Below are 18,917 nucleotides of genomic sequence, written 5' to 3' on the forward strand. Positions count from 1 at the left end.
TATTATTTGGTACTAGAACCCCCTGGTTTTATTTCACTACAGTATGTGTTTGAATTGAACCAGTGGCTGGGGAATATAAACTTAATCTATAATGGGTTAATGACTTTTTCTAAATGGAATGGTAAATGATGACAATGAGGCACCAAGCTTTTAGCTATGCAATGAATTAGTCTGAATATAAGGAGGCAAGAAATTTCAGAACAAGTGCCTCCTCTACTGGTCATCCATAGTATTACAAACAGGCAAAAGTGCAAAACCCAGAGAATCTATACAGAAGCATAAAAGAGAGATCAGAAGAAAAAAAAGACAAAGATAAAGATAAAGATAAATAAGCTCTGGAATGAAATCAAAATTTGTGTGTGTGTGTGTGTGTGTGTGTGTGTGTGGGGGGGGGGGGGGGTACAACTGAATTCAATTCTCACCATCAATGTTCTGTATAACTCGAGCAGTGAAACTTGCTGATTTAGATAATGAATAGTGAAACGGGAAACACGCGGTGTGCGACATGCACCAGATTATATAACAAGAATATAACTAAAGGAAGACATTATTAAAGCCTGGTTGAACAATCTAGCAGTTATAATTTAACATTTTTCATTATTATTGATATACATTGTATTGCTGCATACACGTTATTTTTAAAAAACAAACAAAATTCCTAGAATTGATTTGAAGGTCAATTCAATTCTAGCTCCTAATGAGTCAGGTGTCACTGACAGAGCTGACAAAAAGACAACTTGGAATAGAAATGAGTATTGTCTGGATTTAGTGAAAAAGTTGTAAATAAATGAGTGTTTGTGTGTTGGGAAATAAATAACATTGCATTATGTGTTTGGCACACACACGTGCACCCACCTAACATTTTTGCAAATACTATAATTACATTTAAAAAAAAAAAAAAAACATTTAGATCTATAGCCGCTATTCACTTGTGTAACATGGTAAGGCTGCTACAACCATTAACAATTCTCACAAAAAGTATACTTGTTGAGCTTGTTTCAGTGTCACTATGCAAAGCCTTTACTATGCTCAAACTGCTCTCTGGTTTTCTGTGGTTCCTCAACCCGAGACGCAGGGATTGGTTCTTCTATGCCCACATCCTCTTCTGTCTTTTGTGGCTGACTGTTGGAGGATTCCGCTTCAGTGACTGTTGATTGGTACTTCACAATAAACTCTGTGCTGGTGAGTGCCTGGCCGTGTTTGGGATAGTTGGTTCTCACTGGGAAACGCTCCAATTTGTCTACACATAGATGAGTGAAAAGAGAAAATTCATTAACATCAACAGTTAAATCACGTGTTGAGTCTGGGAGAGTTAGAATGGCTCTATAAGCAAGGGGGCAAGCAGGATTTTAGGATCCCAGTGACAAATTTCTTGTTTAGTGTCCCCTTTGGCTACTTGTTTACTCAAATTTTCCACTTTATGACATCACTGCCTGTGCGTTTCCTGGGTACAGTAGATTCTAATTAAAATTTTAAAATGCTGATCCTGTTATTTTGTAGGTCTGTGAGTGAATTTCTTACCTGCTGGTGTGATCGGCTTCATAAGGTGGTTGAGCTGGACTTTCCATTGTCTGATATTTTGGGCTTTAGAAAAATTCTCAGACACGTTCTGCATAATGAGAAAAAGTGAGAAATTACAGTTGTGCTTGCCTGAAACAGGCTGGCCAAACAATAACATCAAATTCTATTTATATAAAAGTCTATTTGCGGTTCCTTCCCTGAGGCAGTCATTACTCACCACCTTCCTGCCCCCAACACTCACCTGGGCTAGTCAAACACCTAACCCAGTATGATTAACTACCAGTGCACACCTGCACTTTATAAAACTGCATCAGACTCTTTATGAAATATTAAACAGATTTGTACTACACTACATATAGTTTACAGGCCATATTCTGTGTATGTATTGTCCTGTACTCGTCTCACACTGTTGCACCATGGTCCTAGAGAAATTGCATTTAGTTCCAAAGTATACAAATTATATAGAGGAATGACAATTAAAACCCACTTGAATTGACTTGAAAGTCATTTCATATTTATTTCCCATCTCTTCTCTCTACTTGCCCCTGTTTAAGTACCTCCACATTGTATTGATGTGTTTCCACTGTTTCTGCAATGGCATGGGCTGGACACAATGGTAGTTGGGGGCTAGAGGATGGAGGGATCACAGAAGATGCAGGATGGAGTATGTTATCCTCATCTTTTTGGGGCTCAAGTGTTTTCTCTTGGGTTGTTTCTGCACATTCATGACTCTCCAAGTGTCTCTGATGGAGCATCAACTCAGTCAGCTTCCCCCTTTCTTCCTCCAGTAGCCTGAGAGACACACAAACACATGTATATACACTAGGGATGTAACATGGTACAAATAAATGATTCGGAATGTACAGATAATGTGTTCTAAACTAATACAAACATGGATAAAAATAGAAGTTGCTACTGTTAAAAAATATATATATATAAATATTTTTTAAAGTAAGCTTACTAGAAAGTTTCAGATTGATACTAGGTGTGTTCATGCAGGATGTGTTTCATCCCTCAGGACAAAACAAAAAGACGCACAAGCCTGAGGTTTTTACTTTCATAAAGAGCTTGAAGCTTGTGAACAGGGTTGCCAGGTTTCTGAAAAATTCCCAGCTGAACTACAACTCAAAACCCACACAAGACTTGAAACTAGCCCAGAGGGTTCAGGCACTGGACAAGTGAGACGCATTTCCTTCTTTTTTTTGTGTGTGTGGGAACCAAATTTATTTTTTAGAGGCACCGTTACATGTATCCCATGCTTACCATGCTCTGTGCACAGGGTAGCTCTGCTGGCTTCTTAAAAAATTATCCAATAAAATAATAAGCGGCTGCCTGTATACCTTGTGTTGTGTCCTGTTTTATGCTCTAACACAGCAATTTCCCTTAGGATCAAAAAGGTCAAGCCCTGTACTATCCTGAGTCTGGTAGGTGGTACACCAGATTGAAAAATTATTTAATTTAATCCTATGCAATTTTGCCTTTCTGTGAGGCAGAAAGAACTTGAGTTCTTTTGTTTCTGAATACAGACCTGAAGGAAATTCTTGTGCCAGCTTGCTCAAGACAATACAAAAACAATGAAATAACAACGAAAATATTTGGTGGTTAAAAAAAAAAATGGACAAAAATAAAATTCAAATCTGACAAATGCCAACTCTGACTATTTCGATTCTTAGTATGTTGCAAGATGTTGGCAATCAGCTGTAGTCTTTGTGTTCATGTGCAACTTTTCACAAAAGAGCTTAGTTCTTCGACATCAGCTTGATGTGTGAAGGTGTCAGAGAAAATGGAGGTGTCTTTGACTGACCTCTCGAGCTCATGACGGACTTTCTCCTCCTCTAAGCGGGCCTGAATCTGTGTATTGAGTGCCTCCTCCAGTTTCTGCTGCATGAGTTCCAGCTCCTGTAATCTCTTCTTTTGCTGTTGCATCTCCCTTTCCATTTTAGCCAGTGCAGCCTCCATGTCCTCTTTGGCCTGGGCAGCAACCAGCATACCAAACATACAATTTACAAATGCATTCGAGTATATTCCCTTCTGTAGTTTCGAGAGTAAATTGCTTAGAACAACATACTGCACTAAAATGGTGGAAGACATGCGCCTTACCTTGTTGGCTTCCTCCAGCTGTCTCTCCAACTCTTGTTGCCTCTCCTTCTGCTTCTCTTTCTCCCACTCATCGTCCTTTTTGCGCTGCACCTCCAGTTCTAGGTGTTGCTAAAACACACTAAATTAGTAAACTCAAAAGCTTGAGCTGTATTCCCCATGTCTCTTTACTCCCTCTCTCTTACCTGGATGATGTCTATGATTTCAAGGTCTGGTTCCTTGCTCTCTGGTTCTCCGTGTTGAGTCACAGAGCTGGGCTCCTCGACTTCAGCACTATATTCACCCTGGCTGCTCTGGCTATTGCTTCTCTGACCACTTTGGCTGCTCTGGCTCTCGTTTCTCTGACTGTTCTCCCGTAGCTCTCGTCTGCGCAGCTTTAGCTCCTGATGCAGTGAGCTCTTCCCCTCTGTCTTGAGCCGGAGAGCTGTTTGCAAAGCTAGTGTGCATAGACAGTGAGACTGGCTGAACCAAACATCAGATTATAAATATATTAGGGAAATTATGTCAGTCTCACAATACTGTGTGGAGTTCTCTTAACCTCAAGTTAATATTTAGAAAATATTTAAACCGATTTAGCCAGAAAGGTTTGCTCTTGAAAGCACTCACCTTGAATCCACTCCACTCTCTGTTTCTGATCTGAAGCACTCATCTCATATGTCCTGCCAGGAGTCTTCACACAGAATAAACAGCGTCTCCCCTCTTTATCAGGCATGGTCTGCCAGTTACATCAAACAATGATTAACCGTATATAATGCGTAGCTGTCTAAACTTATTCCTGTGATTTTAAGGCACATTTAATTTTACACAAACCCATAAGAAACATTTGCATACAGTCAATGAACTGTGCAGCTTTATAAAAATACAAATGGTTCTTCACTAATTCACATTTCTTCACTGAAACACATTCAAACATTCAAACTTAAATGTATAAAGTTCACTGGACAGAATAAACTCCAAACAAACATACAGATATTCTCCTGTTTGTTGTACAAAAAATGTGAAATTGAATAGAACCTTTTAATCGGCATTTACTCACAGAAACAAGTGACAAGCAATTACTACAAAAGGAATAAAAAAAGGAAAATACTGTTAAAATATTTCACAGATTAAAAGACTAGAATTATTGATAAAAGATTAAAATCAGAAGTGCATGCATACATGCATACATACAAACTTCCATCCACATATCCATTATTGAGCCATCACTGGTGATGCTGTTCTTTTTAAGAACTATAAAAAGATAGTGATTGCAATAGAACAGAGCCACTGGACTACAACAGAACTCACCTCTACCACACAGCTGCCATCCAGCTGGACTGCTCCCTTTTTTTCTTTCTGGTCCTCACTAATGTAGTAGGCCAAGCTGCCTGGCTTAAGCACAAACCAGCGCTCATTCCAATTCCTACGTACATTCCCCTTTTTCAGCAGGTAGCCCTGAAATAAATTGAAAGGTTTAGGGTTATCACTTTATCTCAGGAAATGACAGCAGATTTGGCTAGAACACATAACCATAGATGTAATTTGTGAAAAATGCAGAGCATCAAAAAAAAATAAAATAAATAAATCATCAGTGATTACAATTTTGTTAATTGTTTATTATTAATTAATTTAAATTAATTATTAACTTAACTTCATATTTGTATTAGTTTATTGTGAAACAAGTTAGTTCCTTAGTATTTCCTACACTATAGCAGCTATAAACAGTCAATCCTTCACCAGTTTCCATTTTTTCCCCCTCTTTTTTATGTTAAAAACCACACACACACACACACACACACACACACACACACACACACACACACACACACAGTTTATCTTGTTATCCAGAAGCCTGAAAATACAAAATGCTCTGTCTTGACGACTTTCCCATGGCGGAAAACTTAAAGGAACAGCTTTACTATTCCTCTGACTGTTACAAAGTGCTGACACTGGAAACTTCTTGCATAAATGTTAAATAAAGTCTCATACAATACTAATGATGATTGTAAGCTATTCTTTGTTAAATAACAAAGAAAATAATCTTTATTATTAGGCTTATATTCTGTGAACTATTCCTCATGCAAGTCCCTATCAGTGAGCTGTTACTATAGAATGTTAGAACACAGACTCTGAGCTGGATGCAAGTGCAGGTAAAACAGCAGTTTATTAGAAAGGCAGACAAGTCCAAATCGTTAGGCAAAAGCAGCATGATAAACTGTCCAGGGTTGAGCAATCAGTTAACAGAGTAACAGAGGCAAAACAGTAATCAAAAATGTGGGCAAAGGCACAGATCAAAAACCAGGAAGTAAGAACAACAAGGGGTCCCCCTGTCGCAGGGGAACATAAGGCTCTCGTATGTCATAGCCAGAGCAAACTGGCAGTGATCAGCCCACAGTAACAAATAAATATCTAAACTTTGATCTAAATCACACAATGCACAGCAAAGATATGACAATTTTTGTCACACTCCCTGCTGCCAGTTTGTGGCACTATGACCATGCCCTGCAATAGTCACATCCATGTGTTCAGCCTCCAACACCAAATATAAATCTCAATTTTGACCTAAACCACACAATACAAACCAAAGATAGGAGCTCTTCCTATTTCACATTCTTATGCCATAAATTTATCGCCTTGCCATGGCAATACCGTTCGATGAAAAAATCTTGATTTAGAAGTTCTCGATTTAGCATCTTCAATGTCTTTGCATGATGTTGGCCATAAAACCCCTAGAAGGAGTATTTCAAAATCTAGAGCATTAGCTCCTGTTGGGCGGAGCTAATACAAGCCAATGGGAAAAATGTCTGTCATGGTGAGAACAATTGCAACCACAGCAATAAACTCCTTTGGAAATGTTAGGGGGCGCTATTAAGTCCACTGACCACACCCAGTACAGATGACAAAAGAATTATGAAATACTGCCAATCTTTGAAGGGTGTACCAAGTTTCAAGAGTTTGAGTATTCCAAAGACATGAAATATGCATTGGGGACACCGTGGAGCCAATGAGGCAGGTCTATGCCGAATTGCGATAACACGTCAAAATATATCCCAAGACAAATGAATGTGTGAAGTTTCATAAGTTTTCAGCCATCATAAGCCCCTCAAAACACTGCAGGGAAATTTCAAAATCCTATATTCCATCCAACATGGCTGACTTCCTGTTGGGTAGAGTCAGAAAAAAACAAGCAAATTTGTCTTATATGATGAGATCAATAACCATACCGAATCTTGTGCACCCCTGAGCAACTTCATCCCAACCGGCATTTGGTGGTGCTGTAGAGCTCCTCGACCACACCGAAGCTTAAACACTACATAACTTTTCGATTTTATGCAAGTCTGATGTGTGTGCCAAGTTTTGGGAGTTTTCACGCATGACAAATTCCTAAAAAAACAGGTGACTGTGTTTAAAATAAACTTAAACGAGAAGTCCCCCGTCATAGGCGGACAAAGGGTCCTCGCTCTGGCGTGCAAGTTGAACCGGGTTAAACCACACAATGAGGCAGAGATCGAGACATGACACGGATGGTGTAGGGGCAAATTGTAATGGTGAAGATTGACATCAGGCCCCAGTGAAGAAGAACTGCGTTACAGAAATGTATTAATGCCATCGGCGCTTTGCCAGTAACTTGTTCTGATGTGACATTTTGATCTGATAAATCCTAGCAAACAAGCTGAACGCACATGAATACACGACTTTTTATTGGTGTGCATGACAGTAAAAGTTATGCGTGCCCAAAAATGCACAAAGAGACACTTGACATACACATGGTCACACAATAGCTGATGGCCAACTAAATGGAATACTTGAGATAAATTTTTGTAGGTGAACTTATGTTCCACATGAGGCTGACGAAACAAGGTTTGGTGAATTAATCTCACATTAAATGAAACATCAATCATTTTTTATCTATACTCCAATAAAGTGAATGTGTGTGACCAGGAGGGACTTTTGTAACTACAAGTTATTACAAAGTGCAGGGCACATAGTTTTTCATATAGGTGACATTATAACTAAAAGCACAAAATCCTCACCACACATCATCCTGGGAGCAAACACAAAAATTCAAGCACCTAACAACCTTGATTTACAAATCAAATCTCTTTATTTACATATTTACTATTCTATTTTTTGTTAAATAAATGTCCAACAAATCTACTAAAGAGCAATATCTTCATGCATCACACTCTTAAAATAGACACCCCCATCATTATATTCCATGCTGTCCAAATGGGCATGATCAACAATGTCTATTCAGTAAACAAGTTAATGCAAGACACTTCCAGCAAAACAGCACAAGTTTTACACAGTTCCAGTTTGCCATTACATCCTATAACACAATAGAAAATGTGCTTACTACCCTCAACCACACCTTTACAAATATAGGCTCTCTCATCACAAGTGGGTTTACAAACTATATCTTTGTGCCCTTTCTCTTTAAGCATCTACATGTTTCCTCCCTTTTCAACTCTATTTCTGTTGTATAAATGACTGAAAAGGCTAATTTTCCTTGTGGTTTTGTTCAAGTACATCAACTTTTGTAACATGCACTGTTTCAGAGATAATCAAATGTTTGCTTGTCCAAATATGTCAAAAAAAGCCAACAATTTCCATCAGGTGTCACGTAATGTAGCTGGTATTATAGAAATTTAATCAACACCTTCTGACCAATCACTCGGTCAGAAATTCGACAGTGTTGTGATATAAATACAATAAAATTGCAGCTTGTCATTTGTCATTCTCATTATTAATGTTCAGTCGGTAACAATCATGCAGGTCTTCCCTATTAGACAGTCACCTTCTTCAGTACATTGTGATACATCTCCATGAAGAGGTCGTCCAGTGCCAGGCTGAAGGCCTCCTTACTGTCCACCCTCATAAGCTGCCCTGCGCTGAGATGCTCCAAAAACCTCCACACAGACAGGCCATCCTGCAAAGAAGGATCCTGGGATAGCAGATCCTCCAGTGCTTTCCCATCCCACTCCTGGCTCATAGCAGTGGAAATCTTCTTCAGCAGGTACTCTACCTGAAATTATACTTGTTTACAAATTATATTTGTAAATTATTACAACCATTTACAAATCAGAGGTGAGTTGTTTTCCTTAGGTTAAATGTTTGTGCAAATCTACTATTCATGGGCTTTTTTACATGACACAAAAGTTAAAGGGTTTTTTTTTAGATCACAAAAACAGATACATATTTAATCATCAGGAAGCCCTATGACTGCAGTTCTGCTTTTACTCATCTTTAACTTCCTGCCACACATTAATGTTGCAAAAGATTCAGATAAGTTAAACATCAGGCCCCTGTGTCTCTCATGCACAGTCATTCAGTGGGTTTTATCTACACTACACCTTACATTTTTGCTGAATGAGGCACTTTATAATTATGAGATGAAACCATGCTACCACAGAAAATAATTTTTTTTTCTTCTCATTTTAAGAAAAGTTATCACCTGTGCGTTCCCTCTTTCTTATACACTAAAGCACAAACCTCAGGTTGGACGATGACAAGAGGATAACGGTCCTCAGAGAGCAAATTAAACAGACAGAAGAGCTTGAAGCAGTCACTTTGTGAACACACTCCCTGCTGAATACTAGGCTTGAGGTTCTTCTTAGCAGTCATTGTCCAGCACAGCTCATCAAATATCTCCTTGTTAAATGTACCCTCAATAGCCTAAACATCAACAAAAGACAGACACAGTAAATCATTTTCTTTTGCAAACTCTGCTCAAAATGAAAGGATATTTTATACATTTCTAAGCAGATTATCAGATTACAAACCACGATCTGCTGTAACTCATAGGTAAAAACAACAGTATTAGAGCACAGGCACCAACTACATTTTTGTGTATAATCTCAAACTTGATAAACAGGAAGTTCTAATGACGAGTTAGTATATCTATAGTAAGACCGATACCTTTGCAAGAATATACTTGTTGAGATAAGGCATATAGCCGTGATCAGAGACGGGTCCATTGTCATTATCCTTGAAATGCTCCTCTAAGGCTACAGGGTCATGAGGGATGTTCAGGGCTGTGTATAAATTGTGAGACAGCACCTGTGACATACATATACACAGAAAAGAAAATAGCATTAAAACACAATACAGCTGTAAAGCACTGAGAGGTGCGAGACACTTGCAACTGTAAGTAAGGAATAAAACATGGTGTGTGGGGGGCACGATTAATAAATTACAATGTGCCAATTTTTGCACATTGTAATTTATTAATTAGCAATATGTCATGATTTGAACCTTTTATAGTTACATTTAATGTTGTGTATCATCTTTGACACAAGTTAGCTCCAGCTGTGGTATAATTTCATCACAAACGGACTTATTCAGGGTCTCCTCCACACTTTTGGACTTTTTGTAAAGACAGACTGATAATAAAAAACTGGTTTATTCCCGGTATCACAGTGCAGTTGAAATAGAGATATTATACCAAGGAGCAACAGTGTGATGTTTTTTGTGTGCAAAACAACCAGCTGACAAACACACTGCTGAAATAAGAGGAATGAGAAGTGGAATGTTCTTCCCCAGAAATAAAAAAAAAAAGAAAAAAGAAAAAGTGATCTTTGCTTTGAAAACAGCATGTCAGGACAGCTGCCTGTTGTTGCTTCATTTTAAGCATGTGGCAATATGAGGATGTGTTCCTACATGAGAGATTCCACACAAACAGCTTGAATGACCATCGTTTAACAGTTCAATGCTTTGAATACCAAGACCATTTACTTGCATTTATGTATTATGCCCACTTATGTGCATTTTGAAAGGATGACAACAAGGATTTTGTATAGGACAACACATTTAACACACATGGACATACCGAATTAAGACATTGTTGTCCTATTGGACTAGATCCAACACTTTTGTGCAGTCAGCGTTAGCTGACCATGGTTTTATACATACCCTTAGGATACATTTTCACAACTGTAATCCAAGTAACAGAACACAAAGCGGGGGGTGGGGTGGGGGGGGGGGGGCTTTTTACCTGGAAGTTACAACGTGGACTTGAGGACCACTACTCTGAAAGCCAGTACAACACATTCACTTTCCTAAGTAAAAGAGAGATACTAAAGCTTTAAAGCACACCCTTGATGGTACAAACCAACCGACAAGGAAAACTACAGATTAGTAGCTTTAGTTCTGCAGTTTTGGACGTGTAGCCAAGAATGGACACACAAGTTTGAGGTCAGGGATGCATCCCATAAGTTATTTTACATTCCTTGACAAAGGTAAGGGGTTGCTTGTTTGTTTTCCCCCGTGGGAAAATGTACACCGAAGTGGCCTCTTACCTTCAGCTGGGACTTGGACACTTTGCCGCTGCGCTCGGCCTCCAGCGAGGTGAACGCGTACCAGATGGACTTAAGCAGCTCAGATTTTAGATCCATATCTCCTCTGATCGTTCAGCAACCATCCTCCAGTTAAAGGGAATAAATCCAAGGTAGCTTTTAGAGCCGTGAAGTACTATAACACGTTTCAGAAACCGCACGGCGCAGGCGCTATGCACGGTTGCCAGGTTAAGTTTAGTTCCAGACCAGCCCTGTAATAAATCCCTCCCTAAATTTGCACTACAAAGCAGCCCAGACAGTAAATTATAGATACTTAGCAGTCATTTGAAAAATGGGCAAGAACGGTGGCTGAAGCTGTTATTATTTTGATAACATAAAATCTTAGTCTAAAAGCCACCATACAGCTATGCATACAGCTTTTCTTCACGTCTTAATATAGACCTACAACTTGCACAGGATGTAGCCACAGATTCAGGTGTGAAATGACGCCATTAATAGTGAAATAGCCTCGAAGGAAATTTCCATTCAGAGGCCTCGCACCTCCAGGGTTCGGGGTTCGAATCCCCTGTTTTCCCGGTGTTTCCGGGTTTCCTGTGGGTACTCATGCGTTGTAGCCTGATTGGTGTTTCCAAATTGTTCATGGTGTGTGAATGCGTGTGCGATTGTGCCCTGTGAAGGGTTGGAACCCCACCTTGTACCCTAAGTGTCTTGGGATAGGCTCTACCGTGACCCTGTGTAGGACAAGCATCATGGACCATGGATGGAGGGGCTATCACAGTTGACTTAGGCAATACTATCTAGTGAATATTTAGAGGAAGCCTTAAATATTCATTTTTAAGACAGCAACCAGCTGCCATCAACAGCCACATAATTGGTTGAATGGAGTTCACCTGTGTGCATTTACAGTGTCACCTAAACACACCTGTTTATTAGAGAACATGCTTAAACGAACAGACACATGGAGCTATCAAGACATGCCCAGGGCAAAGTTCTATAAATGTATCACAGTTTGGATATTTAAAAAAATCCCAAACTTTAAACATTGTTAATACATTTGTTATTCACAGATTATTCATTCAACACTATTAGAGCTTTATGAGGCATTATTTACACACACACACACACACACACACACACACACACACACACACACACACACACACACACACACACACACACACACACACAAGGAATATGTGAGCACAGTAATCATGATTTATGAAAATAGCTAAAAGTGTGATTGAAGTGAGTTTTTAAAATGAAACTTTGACTCACACCATTTGTACTAACTGAAGCATTGCAATATTTAATTTTAAGCAGAATACAATCCAGTCATTCAACATACATGGGACTTGCTTAACAGCCAGAGTATTGGCTCTTATGCAGTGATAAGCTTTGAACTCACAATTGCTGCCCATATTGCTGTGTACTACTGTGAACTATCAAGGTGCTTTCTTCTGGCTGTTCTCATAGAGCTTGTTCAGACCATCTCTGCTTCATAAACTTCATAAATGTATCAAATATACATCTCTATATAAGAAGCATCATAAACAGTAGCATTTTGCATTGTGGGTAATAAGCTCTTCTGACTCGAACTGTTTAACGCAGACATTCTCTAAAAAATAAAGAAAATGGTGCAGGAACAAAATCAAACTTCCATATTGCCCATAATTTTTTAGGGAACATTGTGGTATACAGAATTACATTTCTATGAAAGCGGAAACGACATGTAACCGTCTCTCCTTCTGCTATTCCTCTGTACCAAGGGCATTTTTTCCATTGCAGTGTAATTAAAAACTGCAGAAATGGCAAGTGGGCAGCATTGCCACCTCACAGTTTAAGGGTCTCTGGTTGATCCTGAGCTCAGGCTACTGTCTGTGAATGTTCCCCCAGTGTCTGGGATTTCCTTTGCTTTTTCCACCACTGTATCATATACAGTATACATTACACAGATTAAGAAGCCATTATATATTCAGCCTGGTACTATTAGACAATCACTGATTGTGGGCCATAATGAACATTAATCACAGGCTGAGCTAAAAGTGGCTGGATTTCTTCATGGTCAAAGTCCAATCTCTCTATCAGGTGGAACAAACTTGAGTAAACAAATGTCTTGCTCTGCTTGTTTGATTAAACTGTTTTCAAGCTCCATTAGCCTGGATTAAATTCTCTGGGCATAATCTGTTTTTGTAAATAACATTGACTTCGTTACTCACACATACTTTATATAGGTTTTCCTGCCACTGCTTGTGGCTTATGAAGGGTGAAATATTTGTGGTTCACCGGTAAATACTGGTTTGAAGTTTAATCAGAATCAGAATCTGTATATGTATATGTGTACAAGCAACTTGTCATGCTGCTAGAGTCAAAAACAGAGAACATAATTTCCAGAATATACAGTATGCAATATGCAGTATTTCTACACAATATACAAACTTTACAGCAATGTATCTCATAAACAGTAATTTACAGTTAACATATAATAATTTACAGTGAACATGAGTGGTTGTTAAATATAAATATGATGCAGTGGGCTTGTGCTTGATTTACAATGATGCATCAGTGGTTTAAAGTAGAGGTATTCAAACTTTTTCTCCATGTCCCCACATCTCAGTTTTTACAGTAAGCTCACACAACCCCACAACATCTCAGCATCATACCAATATGTGCTTGTTGCTCTCCAGCTGACTGCAGCAACAGCTCCTCCCCATAGGCCGCAACAGGTCAAGGGCAAGGCCGAGGCCCCAACAACAGCTAGTGATTATTGGTGAAGAGCCGTGCTGTACAGGGCAAGGTCAGCCAGGCCAATGCCCCGGTTGGATGCAACAACAGCTCCTGCAAAGAACAAGGACGAGTGCTATACACAAGGACGAGTGCTAGATGGTGCTATACACAAAACAACTAATCAGTGCACTGTTGGCATTGGTGGCTTGGCTGTTAAGGCTCTGGGTTACTGATCGGAAAGCTGCCACTGCTGGGCCCTTGAGCGAGGCCCTTAACCCTCTTTGCTCCAGGGGCACTGTATCATGGCTGACCCTTCGCTCTGACCCCAACTTCCTGACATGCTGGGGTATATGAAGAAAAGAATTTCACTGTGCTGTAATGTATATGTGATCAATAAAGACTCATTCTCATTATTATCATTAATGTACAGCCAGACAGGGAGTGTCAGAGCAAATGCCTTATTGTTTTAAAATGTTAAAAATCTCATAATATATTATTAGTGTCCAGAGCCTCTGTTGTACAGTCAGAGAGTCGGTCAGGTAGGTTGTTTTTTTATCAGTACCAGAAAGCAGATATTGGTAAACCCATATCTTATAACAGAAAGTCTAAGCATCAGATATTCTTAATTCCTTATAATAAATTTCCATAAATAAATTGGACAATAAATGAGCAGGCTAGTGTTGCTGAAACAGTGTCAGCACTTTCCTGAAACAGCTGAGAGGTATGTCTAACACATGTCTAACTAGAGGGTAGAAGATTTCCATTTCCATCAATAAATTCTTAATCCACGGTTATTTTGTACTGTATTTTTTATATGAAATTAAAGAAAGTTTTCATAATCACATGCTACGATACACTATATGGCCAAAAGTTTGTGGACACCTGACCATCACACCCATATGTGGGCCTTGCCCAAACCTCTGCCACAAAGAAAAGGGGAAGTTATAATATATCAGCAAAGGGAGAACTACATCTGGAATGGGAGGTTAAAAAAGCACATATGGGTGTGATGGTCATCTGTCCACAAAATTTTGACCATATAGTGTATTTTTACTTGCAATTTTCATTAACAGTTCAGTGAAATGTTCAGTTAACAGCTACAGTATTTTACATTTACATACTGTATGTATATTAGTTATGTAACATAATGACACTATCTGCATTTGTATTTGTTTAGTGGTCCAGGTATCTGCATCTGTATATGTATTTGAATGTAAATCTAATGGACTAAACCAATAGTGTCTTTTTTATTATTAAATATAACAAAGAACACTATGTCTATGGCCCTTTAAATCACTAAGGTGTACATATGTGAATGCATATAAGTGACCGATTTGCCAGTTTGTGTTTAGATTGTGATTCCTCTAGAGTGTAGATAGTGTTTTAAAAAAGTGAAAATATGGAAAAAATGTGAATGATAAATGAATGAATATATTTGTGACAGCTAATTTTAATTAATTTTAATTTTGTTCCTATCACCTAAAATCACAAGCTTAATCTTTTACTATATGTACTAAATTCTAATAGTAATTCTATGTCTATTTCTAATTATCTATTAGACTAGTTGTTATTAATTTGTTTTTATTTAATTTGTAATTTAGGGAGCATAATTAACTCATTCAATTTTAGAGTCATATTTCCAAAAAGGCTCTGTGTATCAAACATTGGGTAAATGCAATCACATGGAACACTAAGAAATTTGTAGTAGGTCTAACCAGGTTATATTCTTCCTAGCTATATATGCCACAATTTCTTGGAAAGAATTTTTCCATACAGGCAGAAGTTTCTTTGTATCACTGTTTGTTTGTAATCAGTCCAATTTGCAATGAAACACACAGAATGTATGAGTAAACGTTAATGTTAATACTGTACAAAAATATTGCCTGTGGTTTAGAAGGCTGGCCTGGCCTGATTTATGGAACTTGATTTCTCTTGATTATGTAAGAGATTTCTCTCTTACATAATTGGCATGGAAGTTATGCAAGTTACCTGTCTTGTTTCCATATTTAAAAACCTGCAACTAAATAGTACCAATTTTGCTTCAAATATGACTAGGAGAATTAGCAGCATTAAACAGTTTTGATATTTTGACATTGCAAGTATGCAATGGATATAAAAATTCTACACACCCATGTTAAAACAGCAGGTTATTGTAATATTAAAAAAATAATAAACAAAGATAAATTATATCAGAACATTTCTACCTTTAATGCAAAAAAATTGTGACAAATTTTAGAGAAATAAAAGATTAAAATAAATAATAACTTAGAATAATCTAATTGCATTTGTGTGCACACCATTTTATAATTGGGCACGTGGCTGTGTTCAGAATCAACCAATCATCAAGCTCATGTGAAATAATAGTTTGTACACACTAGTCTTCAACTCCAAATAAAGCTCACCTGGATTTTTCTGACATCTGCTTGGTTGCATTCCACTGAAAGAGCCATGGGCCACAAAAAGCTTACTAAGCGTCAACTGGATCTCATTGTTCAAAGGTATTGCTCAGGAGAGGGCTACACAACAATTAAAAAGGCATTAGATACACCATGGAACACAGTGAAGATAGTCATAAACAAGTGGAGAAAAAATGGCACAACAGTGACATTATCAAGAACAGAATATCCCTCCAACATTGATGAGAAGACAAAGAGAAAATTGGTCAGGAAGGCTGTCAAGAGGCCTACAGCAACATTTTTTGTAGCTGCAGGTCTTTCTGGCAAGTATTGGTTGCTCCCTACCTGTGACAACTATCTCCTGTTTTCTTCATCTGTCTGGGCTATGGGCTATGGGCCAGGGGGGCAAGATGCAAGCCTTTTCTGATGAATCAAACAAACAAACAAACAAACAAACAAACAAACAAACAAACAAACAAACAAACAAACAAACAAACATCCAAGACCGGCTAAACTTTGCAATATATCCAGCCTCCCAAAACCAAGTGGAAAAATGTGTTATGATCTGATGAGACCAAGATTGAACTTTTTGAACATAACATAATAGTAAAACTACAAAATAGTAAAAGATATGTTTGGCACAAAAACAACACAGGACATCAGCAAAAGAACACCATACCCATGGAGAAGCCTGCTGGTGACAGCATCAAGCTTTGGGGCTGCTGTTCTTCAGCTGGAACTGGGGCTTTAGTGAAGATGGAGGGAATCACGAATAGCTTCAAGTACCAGTCAATTTCAGCACAGAAGTTTCTACCTTCTACAACCAATAACTCAGATTCATTCCATGTATGGTTTGTGGTAAAAATAATGTGGCTATAGAAAGCAAAACATAAGTACTAGGAACTTGTAATACCCACAATCTCTTGTGTTGTGTTGACAGTTTAAACATGTTATAACATGTTATGCAGTATGCTAAGTACTGGACCTGTTTTAATTTTATGGAACATTAGTACCACATTTTTATTTGGTATTTTTAATATATCATTTTATTTTATTTTATTAAGTCAAATACACAAATAACAAATAACTTTTATTAAATAAATAGAGAAATAATTTTAAAAAATTTAATAGATTGTCTTCACTCATTAATTAAACCAGTATAATTTGCATATTAATATAATTCAGAGGAAGAATCACAGGAATATTTTTCCAAGGAGTGGGAACATTATCCAAATCTCTTCACACATGAACATATAAATTTTGCTCCCAGCAACGAGAAAATGTACAATCATTTATAAAGGCATAAACAAATGAATAAAATGAGATTTTGGTATATAGCAAAGTAATAAAAGGACACAAACAGGCCTAATTCTTAACCCCTATCATTCTTTCACTCATTCCTTCACTTCACTTTGTTTCTTCATGATGGACCTATTATCTACCATTTCATCATACAAATTAACTGTATCCTGACTCATACAAATATACCTGAATGAGTGCAATTCATCTCCAACTCCATCACCTGCTAAAAAGGAAAGCTATCAAATCATTGAGAAATTTGTTTTGTCAGTGTTGCCACATTGAATGGGTTGTCACTCCTTATTAATAGAAACCACTGTACATGTAGCTATATTGTGAGAAACACGGAAATGTTGGAATGTATGCACTGTGAATAAAGAGTACATCAAATTACAATGTAAATATGTAAAGAGTATACTCTCAATCCATTATAATCGTATCTAAATCCATTCGATAAATTATTTATTTTAAAAGCTACAGATTAATGTTTCTTGTCACGTTTAGCACCAAATGGAGTGCTAGAGTACAAGTAACACTATTGTCAGGACATGGGATCCTTTGATATATCGTTCTTGAAAATATTCATTTATTCATCTTCAGTAACCACATTATCTTGGTCTGGGTTATGGATATTGAGCCTATGCCAGGAACACTGGACAGAAGGTAGGAATACACTCTGGCCCATTACACGACACCCTGCACGCACATTCACATACTCATTCGCACCTTTCGGCAATTTTGCTAATTTAGACAATTCACCTACTGGCATGTTTTTCGGAAGTGGAAGTAAACTGGAGGACCTGGAGGAAACCCACATGGACATGGGGAGAGAACATAAACAGTATCCTGAGCTCAGGTTTAAACTAGGGACCTTATAACTGTAAGGAAGCTGCTAGAATACATTGTCAGTTTTAAATCAGATTGAGGATTTCACTTCAGGAGTGATACACAGGGATTGTGTCACTTAATTTTATTTTTTTAAAAATAGACAAAACTACTTCCCTTTATAAAACTGTCACCTATTTTTTTTAGTAATGTTTTTTTTTCTCCACAGATGAGTGCTTTTCTAACAGCTGACAAGATCAAATTCCATTTAACTTTCTTCTTCTGAGCAACTTGCCAGCTAAAATAATTTGCTAGCTCACCCACCCCCCTGTACAGTATGATATCTATATTTAGATAATAGTATTATTATAACTTATAATAACCACTATTTTGTGTAAGCATTTCCTCATTGGAACAGCTTACCCACAAACATGACAAGCTTTGCAAATAGAACTAGACAGCATAGAATGCACATACTAGGAATCTGCCACATGTAGAGAAAGAACAACACAAAGATCCCTACTAGGAAACAGAACACACTGCAAGTCATCAAGTCTACAAGACTTAAAAAAATGAAGAGTCATCATTACACGGCATTACCAATATGCTACTAAATAGTACCTAAAATTTCATGGTATTATATTATGTTTTATATGTATGAAGTCCACAGCTTTGATAGAGAGATTTTCACAAACGTTATCTGACTGCCTGAGTATGCTAATAAAATGCAAAAGCAGCAATATTTCAATGTAGTTTTAAAAACTGATTTCAGAAAAAGTTT

At 37.8% G+C, this 18,917-nt stretch overlaps 1 protein-coding gene and 1 long non-coding RNA gene across 2 annotated transcripts; both read right to left on the minus strand.

The window, feature by feature from the left end:
* On the minus strand, nucleotides 1–11,133 carry def6c (DEF6 guanine nucleotide exchange factor c). Its single transcript, XM_017494552.3, has 12 exons — nucleotides 10,896–11,133; nucleotides 9,517–9,657; nucleotides 9,091–9,273; nucleotides 8,396–8,623; nucleotides 4,906–5,052; nucleotides 4,225–4,333; nucleotides 3,804–4,054; nucleotides 3,622–3,729; nucleotides 3,326–3,492; nucleotides 2,079–2,313; nucleotides 1,522–1,609; nucleotides 1–1,240 (listed from the first exon to the last, which is right to left on the minus strand). Exons 1-12 carry the CDS (start codon nucleotides 10,989–10,991, stop codon nucleotides 1,008–1,010), a joined length of 1,986 nt encoding a protein of 661 aa, XP_017350041.1. The 5' UTR covers nucleotides 10,992–11,133; the 3' UTR covers nucleotides 1–1,007.
* A 1,121-nt stretch (nucleotides 11,134–12,254) lies between these two features.
* On the minus strand, nucleotides 12,255–16,793 carry LOC108279569 (uncharacterized). Its single transcript, XR_001815548.3, has 3 exons — nucleotides 16,358–16,793; nucleotides 16,019–16,132; nucleotides 12,255–13,727 (listed from the first exon to the last, which is right to left on the minus strand). It is a non-coding gene; the product is annotated as an uncharacterized LOC108279569 (long non-coding RNA).
* Between the last annotated feature and the right edge of the window lie 2,124 nt (nucleotides 16,794–18,917).

This window comes from Ictalurus punctatus, chromosome 19 (genome assembly GCF_001660625.3).
Source record: "Ictalurus punctatus breed USDA103 chromosome 19, Coco_2.0, whole genome shotgun sequence".
In the NCBI taxonomy this organism is placed as follows: Eukaryota; Metazoa; Chordata; class Actinopteri; order Siluriformes; family Ictaluridae; genus Ictalurus; species Ictalurus punctatus.

Excerpts from the sequence above, each read along its gene's own strand:
- def6c (XM_017494552.3), bottom strand. The coding sequence starts at position 10,991 with ATGGATCTAAAATCTGAGCTGCTTAAGTCCATCTGGTACGCGTTCACC. Across the intron at positions 5,053-8,395 it reads ATCACAATGTACTGAAGAAG|GGCTACCTGCTGAAAAAGGG; the intron begins GTGACTGTCTAA and ends AATTTATTTCAG. Across the intron at positions 4,055-4,224 it reads GAGAGTGGAGTGGATTCAAG|CTTTGCAAACAGCTCTCCGG; the intron begins GTGAGTGCTTTC and ends TATGCACACTAG.